Here is an 18,269-nt window from a genome sequence, read left to right on the forward strand (position 1 = left end):
ATTAGGATTAAATACACAGATTTATTTCTAATAATTCTTTGTGTTCAAATTATTGCTGGGTTATAATGTCCTTTACTATTTTCTCTAAATTATTTAAAGTAAGCTAAGCAATTTAAATTCTTATTATTCTTCTTCTTCCTAAATTATTTAGGGCATAGAAGTTTCCTGTTGGATGCTTCCACGATCATATAATGTATCCCAGGCTAAGTGATTCAAATCAATTTTAATGCAATAAGACAAATGCAATAGCTGGGAAAAGTACTTGAAGTGCCTTCAATATGCATTTGCTCAGGAAAAGTTGTAAAACTCAGGTCAGGAAAATTTATTTCCTACTATAGACATTTCTTACTATAGGATAGAATAGAATAGAATAGAATAGAATAGAATAGAATAGAATAGAATAGAATAGAATAGAATAGAATAGAATAGAAATAGAATTAACCAGGTTGGAAAAGACCTTTGAGATCATCGAGTCCAACCTACCACCCAGCACCATCTAATCAACTAAACCATGGCACCAAGTGTTTCATCCAGTCTCTTCCTAAACACCTCCAGTGATGGTGACTCCACCACCTCCCTGGGCAGCCTATTCCAATGGCCAATCTCTTTTGCTGGGAAGTTCTTCCTAACATCCATCCTAGGAAATCACAGAATTGTTAGGGTTGGAGGGGACCTCAAGGATCATCTAGTTCCAACCCCCCATGACATGGGCAGGGACCCCTCACACTACATAGGATGATAGGTTGGACTCAATGATGTCAATGAGGTATTTTCCAACCTGGTTAATTCTATTCTATTCTATTCTATTCTATTCTATTCTATTCTATTCTATTCTATTCTATTCTATTCTATCCTATCCTATCCTATACCATCCTATCCTATCCCATCCCATCCTATCCTATCCCATCCTATCCTATCCTATCCTATCCTATCCTATCCTATCCTATCCTATCACGTTGCTCAGAGCCACATCCAGCGGAAATGCTGACACTCTAGGCATCAGTATTCCGCTTTATGCTACACTTCACTCCCTGCCATACCAGTCTGGACTGTAATATTAGGCAGAAATGGAGGTTGTGTGACAGCAATAAATAAAAGAAGGGGGCTGATTTCCTTTCTTTTCTTTTTATGTATGCAGTAACAAGCTGAGCACATCTGCAATTCAGAATTTTATATCTGGGGTGCTGCTAAGAATTGTGAATGGCCTCTGTAGAAAATATAATCCCTGTCATGTTATGCAGAAGATCCAGGCAGTCCTGAGCATCACTATGGAAGCTGTAAGAGCAGGACCTTAAAGGCATGTTCATGCCTCCACATTCAACATCTCATAGAATATGCATAAGTCCCTTAGTGTCAAATACTCAAAAAGATAAGTTACCCCAACCTGCCCAACTCTTCAGCACCATCTACCACCTCTAGACACAGCAAGCAGAGCAGAAGTGGAGGAAAAGTTGTTGTCTGCAAGCATCAGGAAACACAATGTTATCAGAAGGGGGTCTTTGAAAGCCAAGTTTTGTGCAGCTGTAGCTATCCTGCTTTGTACCACAGCTGTGTGCTGTGTCTGAAACACTAGAAGGACGGAGGAGCATCCAATCACAGGCAAATTGAGGAAGGTTGCTGTGGGAAGAGAGAAAGAAAATGTGGTCCACCTCCAGAGTAAGCAGTGGCTTAACATTTGCTAAAGCAGTTTGGGCAGGATGAAATGCCTACCATGGGAGCCCTTTTCTAGCCAACACTAATTTCAACCAGCTGCTAAACCTCTGTACTGTTTTTGCCAGTACAAACTGACAGCAGGAGCAGGAGGAAGAGGTGCAACATCAACATAAGCAGAAGGAGGTGGTACACTAAAGTACCCTGTTAAAAAGTAGTCTGTGGAAGTGCATGAATGTTAATGCAGTTCCAAAAGGGAATCTATTCAATGTGGAGAAACTACAATCCATTCACAATCTCACTCACTAATTCTCTTGGGCTTGTGTTTGGGAAACTCACCAAAAATCACAGAGGTGTATAGAGTGCTGAAGTTGTCTGGGCAGAGACCAGTGGCTCTCCTGGAGAGAACAGATGTCCTGAAATACTCACACCAGGCTAGCTGTCAAACCACAACAGTTACTAAGCTGTAAAAGCAGAAATCTCATTCTCAGTTACTTTATACACACACTTTTTAAAGCTATCTGGTGTTCTCACTTGACCACTAGTAAGATCTACAGTGATATGTAGGATCCTAAAGCTCTGAGGTAATACAACAGTGGTTATCAACACATGCTGTTAGGCTGAGGGAGCTGGGGGTTGTTTAGCCTGGAGAAGAGGAGGCTCAGGGAAGACCTTATTGCTGTCTACAACTACCTGAAGGGAGGCTGTAGGTGGGGGCTGGTCTCTTCTCCCAGACAACCAGCACCAGAACAAGAGGACACAGCCTCAAGCTGTGCCTGGGGAAGTTTAGGCTCTAGGTGAGGAGAAAGTTCTTCACAGAGAGATTGGCCATTGGAATGTGCTGCCCAGGGAGGTGGTGGAGTCACCATCCCTGGAGGTGTTCAAAAAAGGATTGGATATGGCACTTGGAGCCATGGTTTAGTTGTCATGAGATATTAGGTAATAGGTTGGACTTGATGATCTCTGAGGTCTTTTCCAACATGGTTGATTCTGTGATTCTATGATTCTATGACTCTGTGATTCTATGACTCTATGATTCTATGATTCTGTGATTCTATGACTCTATGATTCTATGATGCTATGATTCTATGAAAATATAACTTTATCTAACAGCATTGAATTAGTAGCAAAGGCAAAGAAGTACTACCAAAGAAAGCTGATCCATGGCACTTTTAAGAAATGTTTCTGTTCTTCTGGTGCCATTTAGAATTCCCGCTGCGAATTTTCAGGGCAGTGCAAAGTGGAATGGTCTTGGGCTACTTCACATCACAAAATCTTTATTCTTATTGCTCTTGAAAGCAGCAGCTACTCAATAATCTGAAGGTTGCGTTTCATTTTTGTGTAAATCCCTCAGAAATCCCCTAGATGATTCCCTGTAGAGAAAAGGGAAGACTTCACATCCAAAAGGCCAATAATACACTAGGTTTTGCAGGCTACAACCCTCTCCATAAAGAACGCAGAAAAATACATTTCAGAGCTCATGAAATGGTAACAAACCAAGTGTAAGTGTGAGTACTGTTGTCCAGTTCTGTGCCCCTCAATTTAAGAAGGACATTGAGACACTTGAACATGTCCAGAGAGGGACAATGAGGCTGGGGAGAGGCCTCCAACAAAAGCCTTATGAGGAAAGGCTGAGGGACCTGGGGTTGTGAGGCTGGAGAAGAGGAGACTCAGGGGAGACCTTACTGCTCTCTATAACTACCTGAAGGGAGGTTGTAGCCAGGTGGGGGTTGGTCTCTTCTCCCAGGCAATCAGCACCAGAATAAGAGGACACAGTCTCAAGCTGCACTGGGGGAGGTTTAGGCTTGAGGTGAGGATAAAGTTCTTCCCAGAGGGAGTTGTTAGCCATGGGAATGTGCTGCCCAGGGAGTTGGTGGAGTCACCATCCCTGGAGGTGTTCAAGACAGGATTGGATGTGGCACTTGAAGCCATGGTTTAGTAGTCATGGGGTGCTGGGTGACAGGCTGGACTTGATGATCTTTGAGGTCTTTTCCAACCATATTGATTCCATGATTCTAAACAGCTCAAATGATCAAACCAGCAGAAATATGCTACAAATGGATCTTTTTCTTTTATTTTATTGACTGAAGTGGATAAACAGATTCATTTTACAAAAACAAAGCAAAAAAAAAAATCCTATTACAAACTGGTGCAGTACCATAAAATCAGTTTGTAGAGGTGGAGGTGTGCCTCTTATCCCGCACAGCTCTGGCAGCGCTGTAGCCCGTTCTCGTTGCAGGCGGTGCACTTGAGGGCTTTGAACGAGTCCGTAAAGCAGTTCCGAAACAGAGACATCTTGCTCCCATGGCACGCTGAGCACGGCAGGAAACCAAAGCCCCCGCAGGAGAGGCACTCATGGGGGTGCTGGACTCTCTGCTCAAAGAAGAATAGGAGAAAGACAAAAATGTCACCTCACAGGGTAATCCACACAAGGTCTAGGAAAGTGAGAGCTCCAGGAGAGCTGAGCTCTTCCTAAACACCTCCAGTGATGGTGACTCCACCACCTCCCTGGGCAGCACATTCCAATGGCCAATCTCTCTTGCCGGGAAGAACTTCTTCCTAACATCCAGCCTAAACCTCCCCTGGTGCAGCTTGAGACTATGTCCTCTTGTTCTGTCACAGGTATCCTGGGAGAAGAGACCAACCCCCACCTGACTACAACCTCCTTTCAGGTAGTTGTAGCCAGCAAGAAGGTCTCCCCTGAGCCTCCTCTTCTCCAGGCTAAGCAACCCCAGCTCCCTCAGCCTCTCCTCACAGGGCTGTGCTCCAGACCCCTCCCCAGCTTTGTTGCCCTTCTCTGGACACATTCCAGTAACTTAACATCTTTCCTAAACTGAGGGGCCCACAACTGGACATAGGACTCAAGGTGTGGCCTAACCAGTGCTGAGTACAGGGCACAATGACTTCCCTGCTCCTGCTGGCCACCCTATTCCTGATACAGGCTAGGATGCCACTGGCCTTCTTGGCCACCTGTGCACACTGCTGGCTCACATTCAACTACTATTCAACTATGTAGTCTAGGTCTAGATCAGTTCTGGGAGTTATTGCAATAGAGTGGATCTAAATTCTAGGCAGTTGATGCTGGCAGTGTAGTTTCTACACTCTGTGTTAAGGGATGTTCTTTTAGCCTTTGCATGCTCATGCTGAACATGTTGTTCTGATTACAGTTAGAGTTGATCACATCAAAAAAGCAATTCATAGCTTCTGACAAGTCGTGCTTGAGGAAATAAGGGCTTAGTCACATATATGGGTGTGGAATCCTGAAGCGTTAAGCACAAGGAAGATCATCAATACTCAACCTGGAGAAAATTGCTGCAAGCAAGGCTTTGGGTAACTAAATTGCCTTAATTCCTGGACACAACAATACTTTTCCTTGATTTTGTATTGGATTTAAGACAATGGAGAACACAAGAAGAGATTTCAATGAAAATGTCACTATTTTGTTTCATGATTGCCTTAAAGTCCTACATCAAAGCTGCACCACCCTGGGTACTTACCACAGCACTGTTGAATAAAAGCTTTGCAGATTTATTTACAAAGAAAGAGCAAAAAAAAATAAATCCATGTGATTCCTGCTAGACTTAGTCTGAAGAATTCTGCACCACTAAAAAAACACTAGTCACAAATTTTGACCTTATTGTGGCCTTCCAGTATCTGAAGGGAGCCTACAAGAAAGCTGGGGAGGGACTTTTAAGGGTGTCAGGGAGTGAGAGAACTAGGGAGGATAGAACAAAACTAGAAATGGTTATCTCAGTTCTGCTCAATACTGACATTTATTTCACCACTCTCTTAAACAGCCCTGTGGAATGATCCTGAATTTACAAACAGAAGAGTAGTATAAGGTATGGAAGGTAAAATTCTCTTTGATTCTGATCCTGTCAAAATCCTCTCCATAAAATGGATATTATTTTTTCAATTACAAAACCTTAGCAGATAGAGTAACCAAGAGAAGTTTGGAGCAAAACTAGAAATGGGTAGATTAAGATTGGATGTTAGGAAGAAGTTCTTCCCCCTGAGGGTGGTGAGACACTGGCACAGGTTGCCCAGGGAGGTGGTGGAAGCCTCATCCCTGGAGGTTTTGAAGGCCAGGCTGGATGTGGCTGTGAGCAACCTGCTATTGTATGAGGAGTCCCTGCCCATGGCAGGGGGGTTGGAACTAGATGATCCTTGAGGTCCCTTCCAACCCTAACAATTCTATGATTCTATGACCAAACAGACAATGTAGCTTCGTTGCCCTTCTCTGGACACATTCCAGCAACTCATCATCTTTCCTAAACTTGTTTGTTTCCAAAACAAATTCAAGAAGAGCTTTCCATGCTCTGGCACCACACACATGCGTGTTGCTACCCTTTCATCTCCTGAAATAGCACAATATAATGTCATACCTCTTGTGTCCTCTTGTTCCATCACAGGCTGCATATGACATAATTATATCAATGGGCTGGAGCACCTCCCCTACAGGGACAGGCTACAAAAGTTGGGGTCATTCAGCCTGGAGAAAAGAAGGCTCCAGAGAGAACTTATTGTACCTGAAGGGGGCCAACAGGAAGACCGGGAAGGGGCTTTTTACAAGGGCTTGTTGTGTAGAATGAGAGGGAATGAGGGGGCATATTTAGATTTGATATTAGACAGAAATTCTTTATAGTAAGCATGGGGAGACTTTGTAGATGTCCAGCCTTCTTTCTAGCCAGAATCATGGAATCATAGAATCATTTTGGTTGGAAAAGACCTTTAAGATAATCAAGTCCAACCATTATGTATCTCTACCAGGTCTGGCATTAAACTACGTCCCTCAGCACCCTATCATTGCATCTTTTAAACACCTCCAGGCATGGGGATTTAACCACCTCTATGAGGGAGCCTGGAGAATGCAGATGTTCAGGTTCCTAGCACTACACAAGGAAGTGGTGCTGCATCCACACAAGAGGCCTGACTCCCCTAGGGCATGGTGAAAGGTAAATACCAATGATTATGTCAGAAGTACTCAGGAGAAGGTTGGTCTCTTCTCCCAGGCAACCAGCACCAAAACAAGAGGACACAGTCTCAAGCTGTGCCAGGGGAAATTTAGGCTGGAGGTGAGAAGAAAGTTCTTCACAGAGAGAGCTGTTAGCCATTGGAATGTGCTGCCCAGGGAGGTGGTGGAGTCACCATCCCTGGAGGTGTTCAAGAGAGGACTGGCCATTGCACTTGGTACCATGTTTTAGTAGTCATGAGGTGTTGGGTGACAGGTTGGACTTGATGATCTTTGAGGTCTTTTCCAACCTTATTGATTTTATGATTCTAAGTTATAGAAAAGCTAAAATCACTTTCCTCTTCTGCTGTGGCAAAACCAAGAGAGTGGACATTTTGATTGATGTCATCACCATCCATGTTTTCTCAGGCTTAATGGGCTGTGACTCTGGGATATCATTCATTCATTCACAGAGGAACACAGAGAAAGAACTTGGGATTGACAGTTTCTACCAGAAGCAAAGGAACTGGTTAAAAAATCAGATCTACTCAGTGACAAACATTCAATGTGCACTCCTTATATTTATTGGCAGAAAGACAGATTACCTCGATTTTGGTTAAGAGATCCTGCAGGTCCCCAGATTCATTCATTAGTAAAATTTTCTCAGCACCCTATTAGCAAGAAGAAGAAAAAGGTCAAACAGGTCACCATGAAAATAAAAAAGAAAACAAACCAAACCCAGAGATGATTAGAAGATTTTGTCTTGAAAATTTAAACAGGCTGAAGATACATTTGACTCACAGAAAGGCTTTTGCAATTAGGACAACCTCAGGAAAGGAGGAAGGAGAGGAGAAACCAATTGCAGTTCTGATAGGAGAGCCTGAAGTTCATTACCAGGGATCATATCACATTGCCTTTAATAAAGGGTGACACAGCTTGGAAATCCTGAATGTTTTCCCTTTATTTTGCAGGGTGTGCTTCCTGACAGAATGAAAACCAAAACCAAATCAAACCATATCTAGTTCCAGTGTCAAAACTGGCAATGAGATAAATATACAGCACATCAGAGAATGCAGCAAAATGAGAGGAGGAAATTGTATTTCAAGTGTTCTGCCAGCTGAGCACTGAATTAAGACCTAATACAGCTAATATATAATGCAGGGCCAAAACAAAAGGAAAAGATAATGAAAATAATGTAACAACATTAAAGGCAGACACAAAGATGAATAATAATAAGTTAAGAGTGCATTAAGCATCTGAGGAGTTCTGTGATCTGAGCCGAGGTGGTACTGAAGTGATTTTTCTTTTTTTTCCTCCTGAATGTAAATGCTGTGAGGTCATGGAAGACAAAGTTAGTGTCAAAGATGATGTCAAGGTTCTTTTTCCTTCTTCTTCTAATTAGAAGGAGGCAATCAGCACCAGAACAAGAGGACACAGTCTCAAGCTGCACCAGGGGAGGTTTAGGCTAGATGTTAGGAAGAAAGTCTTCCTAGAGTGATTGCCCATTGGAATGGACTGTCTGGGGAGGTGGTGGAGTCACCATCATTGGAGGTGTTTAGGAGGAGACTTGATAGGGTGCTTGGTTGCATGGTTTAGTTGATTAGGTGGTGTTGGATGATAGGTTGGACACGACGATCTTGAAGGTCTCTTCCAACCTGGTCTATTCTATTCTATTCCATTTGAATGCTTCCACTTCACTTATGTAACTGAATTCACCAAATAATAGTACCAAAAAATATAGTACCAAAACCAGACACTTCTAATCAGTGGATGACTAAATAAAAATGGGGGAAAGACACAAACAGAGGAATCTGCACAGCCCTTACCCATTGCCAAGGATGATTGGCCACATCTAGATCAGGTGGTGGGTTCATGCTATTGCACTGCCCCAGTTTGCCGGTCTCTGCATGCCCACTTTGTTAAATTTCATCTTTGGGATTGCTTTCAGCACAAGATGGGAGGTGCAGTGAGGTGTTGGTACAGAGCTGTGGCCTGGTGGGATGCTGGTACATGGCTGAGATGTCAGAGGATAATAGAATCATAGAAACATGGAATTGTTTTGGTTGAAAAAGACCTCTATGGTCATTGAGTCCAACCATCAATCTAACACCACCATGGCCATTAAACCATGTATATCAAAGTGCCATGTCTACACACTTTTTTATCACCTCCAGGGATGGTGACTCCACCACTGCCCTGGGTAACCTATCCCAATGCCTGACCAGTCTTTCAGTAAAGAAAATATTCCTAATGTTGGCTCACAGCTGAGGCATGGTTGGATGTTGGCACACAGCTGAGGTGTAGTGGGATGCTTGTATAAAGCAGAGGTGTGGTGGGATGCTGGTACAAAGCTGAGGTGTGGTGGGATGCTTGTATAAAGCAGAGGTGTGGTGGGATGCTGGTACAAAGCTGAGGTGTGGTGGGATGCTGGCACATTCTGATGAGCCATTATTTGATCTGCCCACAATCAGCCAAAGGGGCTTTCAACCCCAGTCCCCCAACAGCACTACTCTCCTTGTTACTGGGAAGTGCAGAAAATGCTGTCAGGGAGCACAGGGAACATCTATGAGTCACTAATGTGTATGTTAGTGTACACACATTCACAGTGCTTTGCTGGAAACTGCAGCAAGGCTACGATTGTGTAGCCAAAAAGACAACTAAGGGCCACCCAATATTAAACAGGATTTTGTATGATAACCTAGTAAAGCTAATTTCCCTGTAGAAAACATTTTTTGCTCCAGCTTTGCACAGAAAAAAAAAAAAAAGGAACCACTTTTGACATTCTATGTGATAACTTGTGAAATTCTTCCCAAAGAACATAGTGAAATACTGGAACAAGTTGCCCAGGGAGATGGTGGAGGCTCCAATCACAGAGATATTCAAGGTGAGACTTGACAGGGCCCTGAGCATCCTGATCTAGCAAAAGATCACAGAATCATAGAATCAATAAGGTTGGAAAAGACCGCAGAGATCATCAAGTCCAGCCTAATACCTAATACCTAATACCACCTGACAACTAAACCATGGCTCCAAGTGCTACATCCAATCCTTTTTTGAACACCTGCAGTGATGGTGACTCCACCACCTCCCTGGGCAGCACATTCCAATGGCCAATTACTCTTTCTGGGAAGAATTTCTTCCTAACATCCAGCCTAAACCTCCTCTGGTGCAGCTTGAGACTGTGTCCTCTTGTTCTGGTGCTGGGTGCCTGGGAGAAGAGACCAACCCCCACGTGGCTACAACCTCCCTTCAGGTAGTTGTAGAGAGCAATAAGGTCTCCCCTGAGCCTCCTCTTCTCCAGGCTAAACAACCCCAGCTCCCTCAGCCTCTCTTCCTACGGTTTGTGCTTGTGGCCTATCACCAGCCTCATTGCCCTTCTCCTTCCATCCTGATGCATTCTATGATTTTCATCTCAGCCAAAAAGCAAGCTCTGAAGGTTTAAGTGAACACAAGTGTCACTTCTTCAGCGAATGCTGCTCTTACAGAGATACAATTTCAAAGAGAGTTTTTATAAAAAGAAGCAACTATAAGGTTATTTGTCATAGTTAATTAGTCACAGAAGATGACAGAGACTCTGATCATAGAATCATGGAATTGTTAGGGTTGGAAGGGACCTCAAGGATCGTCTAGTTCCAAACCCCCTGCCTTGGGCAGGGACACCTCACACTACAGCAGGTTGCTCACAGCCACATCCAGCCTGGCTGCAAAAACCTCCAGGGATGAGGCTTCTTTCACCTCCCTGGGCAACCTGTGCCAGTCTCTCACCACCCTCATGGGGAAGAACTTCTTCCTAATATCCAATCTGAATCTATCCATTTCTAGTTTTGTTCCATCCCCCCCAGTCCTATCACTCCCTGACACCCTCAAAAGTCCCTCCCCAGCTTTCTTGTAGCCCCCTGCAGATACGGGAAGGCCACAAGAAGGTAGCTCCTCGGAGCCTTCTCTTTTCCATACTGAACAGCCCCAACTCTCTCAGTCTGTGCTATAGGACAGATGCTCCAGCCCTCTGATCATCCTTGTGGCCCTTCTCTGATAGCCTTGCTTGTGCTGACTCTTCTGTTAAAATCTGTTAGAGATCATAGAATCATAGAATGCGCTGAGTCTCAGCTCTGTGCATAAATACACTGCAGCAGCTCGGGACAAAGCTTGCACTGCCTGTCTGGTGCAGAGACACTAAGGATTTGTAGCTTTGTCGAGGGTGTTGCAACACTGCAAACTCCCTGAGGTAGACAAGCCCCAATTTGCCCCTGTTTGGGAGGGGATATTTCTGCACAGCAACAGCTGTGGCAAAAGCATTTCCGCGACTTGTGCTCCATGATACAGCGATGCTGTGTGATAATGCTGACTGGCTTTTACAGCAGTGTAATTAAAAGTCTGACAGCTTTCCCATTATATAGATTCATATATTAGAGGATTTATATTTCAGGTGACATTCAGTCAGCCAGCTGTGTTGATTTCAAAGTGGAAAGCCTTATTAGTACGCTTTTAAAATGAAAGGCCCTCCCCACCCCCACCCCCCCCCAATGTCCAAATGGCTGTCAATGTGTTGAAGTGTTTCAGCCTGTCTTCCCTGATTAAGAGCTGCCTCAAGTGAAATTGGAATAAAAGATACTTTGCAGAGGTTATCCTTCCCTTTGGATTAATGAATCTTACCACACAGAGTCTGTAATTAATAAAGTAATTAAAGCTGCTGTTAAATAAGTCCAATATCTGCTGTCTGAACAGAAAGTGATGTCTGTCTTTCCTTGCTAGACTGTGCTCAGTGCACAACTACCCACAAAGGGATGTATAACATTAAACCATCTGTTCCTCCTGAAAATTACATAGGGAAGCATGAGGGACATGTTTAGAGAAACAACAGGGAGAAGGGAGTTTTAGTTTGGCTAACCAGTTAAATTTCAAGCCACAAGCCTATGAATCCTTTTTCTACCATCTTCAATAGCTCTCTGCTATGGTGGAGAAGCCCAGGGGCTGTTTGTCTTTTGGCAAAGAAACATCAAACACCAAACACAAATTTGGCCACATCACTAACTGTGGAACTAGGACAAGTCCAAGGTCCACTAAGTTTCCTACTGGCCCAGCTCTGTACTGTCACTAAACAAGTCAGTTGTTCACCTGTCTTGGATGTAAACCATCATCATTTTCAGCAGGTAATTCATCCTCAAGGATTACACATCAATATATGGCTCTGCATCTGGCTGTACTAGAACACTTGCTGATTTTGAGAAGGAGCCTCTCTTCCACATCCCTCCTTACATACAGCCAGACATTGGCATGGCACCGCCACATCTCTCTTGGGGACACATTTGCATCTCTTATTTCCTTAAACCCAAACTTTTGCTAAGACTACAGGTGAGACTGTTGCTGAGGCAGCAGAATGCACCCACACAAGTTAGCATTAGGCTCAAGGAGAGGAGAAAGTTCTTCACAGGAAGAGCAATTTGCCACTGGAATGTGCTGCCCAGGGAGGTGGTGGAGTCACCATCCCTGCAGGTGTGCAAAAAAGGATTGGATGTGGCACTTGGAGCCATGGTTTAGTTGTCATGAGGTGTTAGGTATTGGGTGACAGGTTGGACTTGATGATCTCTGAGGTTTTTTCCAACCTGGCTGATTCTATGATTCTATGATTATTGCACCTGCTAGGTTTTTCCCACTGCGGCTCAGTGAGGAGACAGGCTGCATGAATGAGTCTGTGCCCCAGAGCTCACATGCTCTTCACCTCTCCCAACAAGGTGTCCCTTGGCAGCCGACATGCATAGAGTATGATTAAATGCTTGGGAATCCACCATAAACTGAGAAAACTGACACTGCATTATAGCACCAGCACCAGAAATGGCAAACTTCATCTGCAAAGAACTGAAAGACTGATGTGTAAAGAGCTGTCAGGTTAATTGAATCACACTCTTCATGATGTGTTAAACTGCAAAAGGGAGGAAACAAATGGGGAAATGCAGGGTGATTTGATGCAATAATTGCCACTCATTTCAACCCCACCAGTTGAACATCTGGAGAATGTATTTCATAGCATAGCTTTGTTAGGATTGGAAGGGACCTCAAAGATCATCTGGTTCCAACCCCCCTGCCAGGGGCAGGGACACCTCACACTACACCAGGTTGCTCACAGCCACATCCAGCCTGTCCTTAAAAACCTCCAGGGATGAGGCTTCTTTCACCTCCCTGGGCAACCTGTGCCAGTCTCTCACCACCCTCATGGGGAAGAACTTCTTCCTAACATCCAAGCTCAATCTACCCATTTATGTTACTCATGGTTATCACTTCTCATTTTGCTTCCTTTTAGCTGAAGTCTCATGGCTTTGGGGAAAGGGTTGTTCAGAGCCCTGCACACTGAGACAGCAAATTAATTAATGGAACAATTTAGGGAGCTGTGTGGCTGCAGCCCTGATTCTTCCCTCTCATCCCCCTTCAGTGAACTAACTAAATTGATTTCTACCTGGTGAAGTCTCAAAGGTAGCATTTATACCTTCAGTAGATTGAAGAAATTTGGACACATGTTGTTAACAAAGCATGGAGGCACCTGAGAGCTACTAAACATAAATGGCCACTAGAAAGCAGCAAAAAGGAAGCTTAATTCTTATGTGACAAAAAAAAAAAAAGAAAACAAAACACAAACACCAAAAAAAACCCAAACCCAAACCAAACAGGTTCTATAAGTGTTTAAAGGTGGTTTGGATGTGGTGCTTGGGGATGTAGTTCAGGGATGGACCTTGTGGAGTAGGGTTCTGGGTTGGACTTGGTGATCCTGAGGCTCTTTTCCAACCTGAATGTTTCTGTGATTCTGTGATTCCTCCCTGTTCTGTGGAGCATTTTCACTTTACTCTTTTGGGGAGGGGTAAAATAGCTCTCTGTGTTCTCAACCCAAGACAAAAACTATTATACAGTGAGCTAGCACTCCAGCTAGATGCCTCTATTTGCCTGGTTTCCCCACGCTGTGCATCCCTTTTCCATCGGGGGGAAAAGGAAGTTGAATGACATAAACCCCTAACAATCCACAGCACCTTTGTAAGAAAAGCAGCTGAATGCTCCAAACCTTTTTCTGCCTTCTTGGAAGTAATTTGGGGGGCGGGGAGGGGAGCGGGGTGTTACTCTGCTTTGGCATCCCAGCAGATGGCATAATTCCATTTCAAATGGAGGCAGCCTCAGGTGAGAAGAAGGGATTCGATCAGCTGGTAAAGAGCACGCTGCAGCAGGAACCTGCAATTTCCTGACAGACAGATATTTAGACAGCATGTGTCAAGAAATACAGGGATTCAATCCTGAAATAAATGGGAAGATTAAAAAGCCTGCTGTACTGCAGGACTCAGGACTTTGCTTGACAGGGGCTAAATATGATTTTTTTTTTTTTCCTGCTGCTTCTGCCCAAGCAGGGGTGTGTGTGTGTGTGTGTGTGTTGTTTCATTCCCCCTGTGCAGGCAATGATAAATTCCACAGTGCTGTGAGGATTTATCCACACAACCTGCAGAATTCCAACAGCCTTGTCCATGCTTCTGCACAGCTTGGATACTGTGTACTCTAACAGATGCACATAGGTGGTGTTCTGGTGCTGCTGTTACATTTATCTCTACAAAAGTAATCTTCTCCCCTTTCAAAAATGTTCCTATTTTAATTAGGATTGTTTGGGTGGTTGTTCTTTCCCCCTTATGACTCACTGAAAGGTGCATGGCTCAATACAGATTTCCCTTCACAGAATACAGAATACAGAACTAACCAGGTTGGAAAAGACCTTTGAGATCATAGAGTCCAACCTATCAACCAACACCATCTAATCAACTAAACCATAGCACCAAGTGCCTCATCCAGTCTCTTCTTAAACACTTCCAGCAATGGCCAATCTCTGTGAAGAATTTCTTCCTATATCCAGACTAAACCTCCCCTGGCACAGCTTGAGACTGCGTCCTCTTGTTCTGGTGCTGGTTGCCTGGGAGAAGAGACCAACCCCCTCCTGGCTACAACCTCCCTTCAGGCAGTTGTAGACAGCAATAAAGTCTCCCCTGAGCCTTCTCTTCTCCAGGCTAAGCAACCCCATCTCCCTCAGCCTCTCCTCACATGCCAACTCCTTCAGGAAAGGATTGCCTAGAAGTAAATATGCAAAGTTACAAAAAGAGAGACAGACAGAGAGAGAGAAAAAAAATATTGAATGTTAATGCCTCACCAGGGTTCTGAATTTCTGTGTTGCATTTGCATATCATCAGATAATTGTCATGAGAGGCATTATAAAACTGTCCACTGTTACCAATGAGACCACATTCTCTCATTAGTTCTTGACTGCATTATAAAGAAACGTGAGCCCAGCATATGTTCCAGCCAACTTGCTGCCTTTGGAGTCACTGATGCATTGTCTTCTTCAGAGTCCACCTCCACCAGGCACTGGGGGTGAATACTTCTCACCAGACCTTTTCAATATGCAACGTGCCCCCCTCTTTATTTCTCTTCTTAAGTGAATGAATGCCAACCTCTCTCATGAATCCATATGAAGATCAAGGAATGAAAATTGCCATGAAATAATTGATTTTGCCACATTTATCACTGTGTGTGGCCACAGGTTCCTTGCCAGTGTGAGTGATAGGTTTATCATGGGGCTGTCTTTTCCCATTGCTTTGCAGTTGAATGGTTCCTGTTGGCATCCTGTGGCTCTGCTCACACTGAACTTCCCATCCTGGTTCATTTCAGTTTAATTAAAAATAATAATAAAAGAAGAAGAAAGAAACCACCCCAAGTCTGATTTCTTTTCTATTTATTTTTTTTTTAGCAGATAAATACTTTCTGTTTTCCTGGGTTAAAAAGGATGAATGCAGTTGCTGTGCAGTAATAAATGTCTGTAGTCCAAAGCACCAAATTCTTTCCTCATTAGTTTAGCTACAAGGGGTAAAATCTGCTGACCACCTGTTAGCAGGTAGTTGGACAGCTAGATTTGTCTCTCCCACAGACAGCTAGCTCCCCAATTCCCTTCCCTTCTTTCCTATACCTCTTCAAAGCACCCCAAGCAATACTTCAATAGAGTCATGGAATAGAATCATAGAATCAATCAGGTTGGAAAAGACCTCAGAGACCATCAAGTCCAACCTATTACATAGAATGGAATAGAATGGAATGGAATGGAATGGAATGGAATGGAATGGAATAGAATAGAATAGAACAGAATAGAATAGAATAGACCAGACCAGGTTGGAAGAGACCTTCAAGATCATCGTGTCCAACCCATCAACCAATCCAACCCACCTAAACAACTAAACCATGGCAAACCTAAATACCTAACACTTCATCACACTAAACCATGGCACCAAGTGACCCATCCAGTCTCTTCCTAAACACCTCCAGTGATGGTGACTCCACCACCTCCCTGGGCAGCACATCCCAATGGCCAATCTCTCTTTCTGGGAAGAACTTCTTCCTAATATCCAGCCCAAACCTCCCCTGGTGCAGCTTGAGACTGTGTCCTCCTGTTCTGGTGCTGGTTGCCTGGGAGAAGAGACCAGCCCCCTTCTGGCTACAACCTCCCTTCAGGTAGTTGGAGACAGCAAGAAAGTCTCCCCTGAGCCTCCTATTCTCCAGGCTAAGCAACCCCAGCTGCCTCAGCCTCTCCTCACAGAGCTGTGCTCCAGACCTCTCCCCAGGCTCATTGCCCTTCTCTGGACATGTTCAAGTGTCTTAATCTTGATGTCCTTCTTGAATTGAGGGGCCCAGAACTGGACACAGGACTCAAGGTGTGGCCTAACCAGTGCTGAGCACAGGGCAGAATGACTTCCCTGCTCCTGCTGGCCACACTATTTCTGATGCAGGCCAGGATGCCATTGGCCTTCTTGGCCACCTGGGCACACTGCTTGCTCATGTTCAGCCAGCTGTCAACCTGTACCCCCCTGTGCCTTTCTGCCTGGCCACTTTCCAGCCACTCTGTCCCCAGCCTGTAGCTCTGCATGGGGTTGCTGTGGCCAAAATAGTTTTAAGGAGATTATATTGCCTGTTACACTCTTGCTCCCCTGCTAGAAGTCAAGTTTCCCATGGTCTTCCAGAAAGAAAGGAAAAGGGGGAGAGAAAACAGCAGTGCATTAATGGGCCATCCATCATACCAAAATGACTGGAACCAGGCTTCACCTACAGATGAGCAAATAATGTATTCAATCCATTTCAGCATTGTAACTGAATTCTTCTGACAAATTGATCATACAAGGGCTGAGATTTTCTTGGAGCCAGTCCATAACTCACTACTTTTCCTTTGAACATGATAATTAAATGAGCAAGACTTAGCCTGAATCCCGTTGAATTTTAAGCTGCTTTTGAACCAAGCAGCTCCTGGCTGGCTGGAGAGCTCTCGAACTCAGGTTTCTCACCAAAGCATCCTCTGCAACCAAGTGAAAATCACTGCTAATATTCTGCACACAGGTGGCTATGCAGTTGTTGCAGTGGTGTGTTGAGCCCTGTGCCAGCAAAGGCATTTGTTACAGCACTTGGGCAAAGCTGCCTCATGCAGAGCACATGGGGAGCTGGGGGAGAGGGTAGGGAGAAGGGAGATTAGCGTGTTTATTCAGGCCCAATATCAATTATGCTTGGCTGTTTATTCCATTTCCTTTTGGCACTTAAATCTTTTACCTGCCTCACGCAGAGCGCATGGAGAGCTGGGAAGAGGGCAGGAAGCAAGTGTTTATTCAGGTCCAATATCAATTATGCCTGGCTGTTTATTACATTTCATTTGGGTACTTAAATCTTTTGTGAAAATGGAAGCATTAAACAGTGCAAACACAACCACCCCACTGGGTTTAAAAATAGTTTGCCTTCACAAATCACAGCCTTGCTGGTGGTGCTAATTGCTAGTTCTTTACCGCTCAAGACAATTACCTTCTCTGAGCTCCCAAGCTGTTTTCTTTCTGCCACTTCCCAGAATCTTTTCAACTCTGATCTTTTTTTCTGTCCTTTTTTTTTTTCCTCCCCACTTTCAGATAAAATGCATTGCAAAAGTACAGACTGACCTTAATGAAAAGGTGACTCCAAATATCAACAGGATTTTAGATCCAGAGTACCAGAATACAGATTTGGGTTATAGATTTCCATTTGAAGTTAATGTCTTGCAACAGGGCAGAGCTGGGCTGGTTTCCCCCTGTCTTCTACTCTAGAGTTTTCTAAAATGAACCAATTCTGTAGCTAAAACAACATTCAGTTGATTACAGACACAGAATTCATCTATAAAATTAAATGCATGTGTAAGGTCTGACATCCGAAACTGTTATTTTCATATTCAACACAGATCTTATTCATCATGAGGGTGGTGAGACACTGGAATACATTGCCAAGGGAGACGGTAGAAGCCTCAACCTTGGAGGTTTTTAAGGCCAGGCTGGATGTGGCTCTGAGCAAGCTGATGTAGTGTGAGGTGTCCCTGCCCATGGCAGGGGGGTTGGAACTAGATGATCCTTGAGGTCCCTTCCAACCCTAACAATTCTATGCTTCTATTATTCTATGACTACTTCCAAGCATCATGCTTTTTCTTTTTCCCTGTGTTTGCCAGGTAAGCAGGAGGAATCAAGAACTACTATGAGATGTAAATGTTTGCAAGGCCTTCTAAATAATCAGCACATTTGCTGTATCCTCTGGAAATCTGCTCTTAAACATTCTGTTAGCTTGAAACAGTTTAAACAACTGCATTACTGTGAACTGA

At 44.0% G+C, this 18,269-nt stretch overlaps 1 protein-coding gene across 1 annotated transcript in view; it reads right to left on the reverse strand.

Moving 5' to 3' along the window:
* Positions 1-3,843: 3,843 nt before the first annotated feature.
* GRXCR1 (glutaredoxin and cysteine rich domain containing 1) overlaps positions 3,844-18,269 on the reverse strand; it is a 61,400-nt gene continuing 46,974 nt past the window's right edge. The window contains exons 3-4 of the mRNA XM_009910736.2: positions 7,207-7,272; positions 3,844-4,023 (exon numbers count right to left, since the gene is read on the reverse strand). Coding sequence (XP_009909038.2) covers positions 3,844-4,023; positions 7,207-7,272 — 246 coding nt within the window. The remainder of the gene's footprint in view (positions 4,024-7,206; positions 7,273-18,269) is intronic.

This window comes from Dryobates pubescens, chromosome 1 (genome assembly GCF_014839835.1).
Source record: "Dryobates pubescens isolate bDryPub1 chromosome 1, bDryPub1.pri, whole genome shotgun sequence".
Classification (NCBI taxonomy): Eukaryota; Metazoa; Chordata; class Aves; order Piciformes; family Picidae; genus Dryobates; species Dryobates pubescens.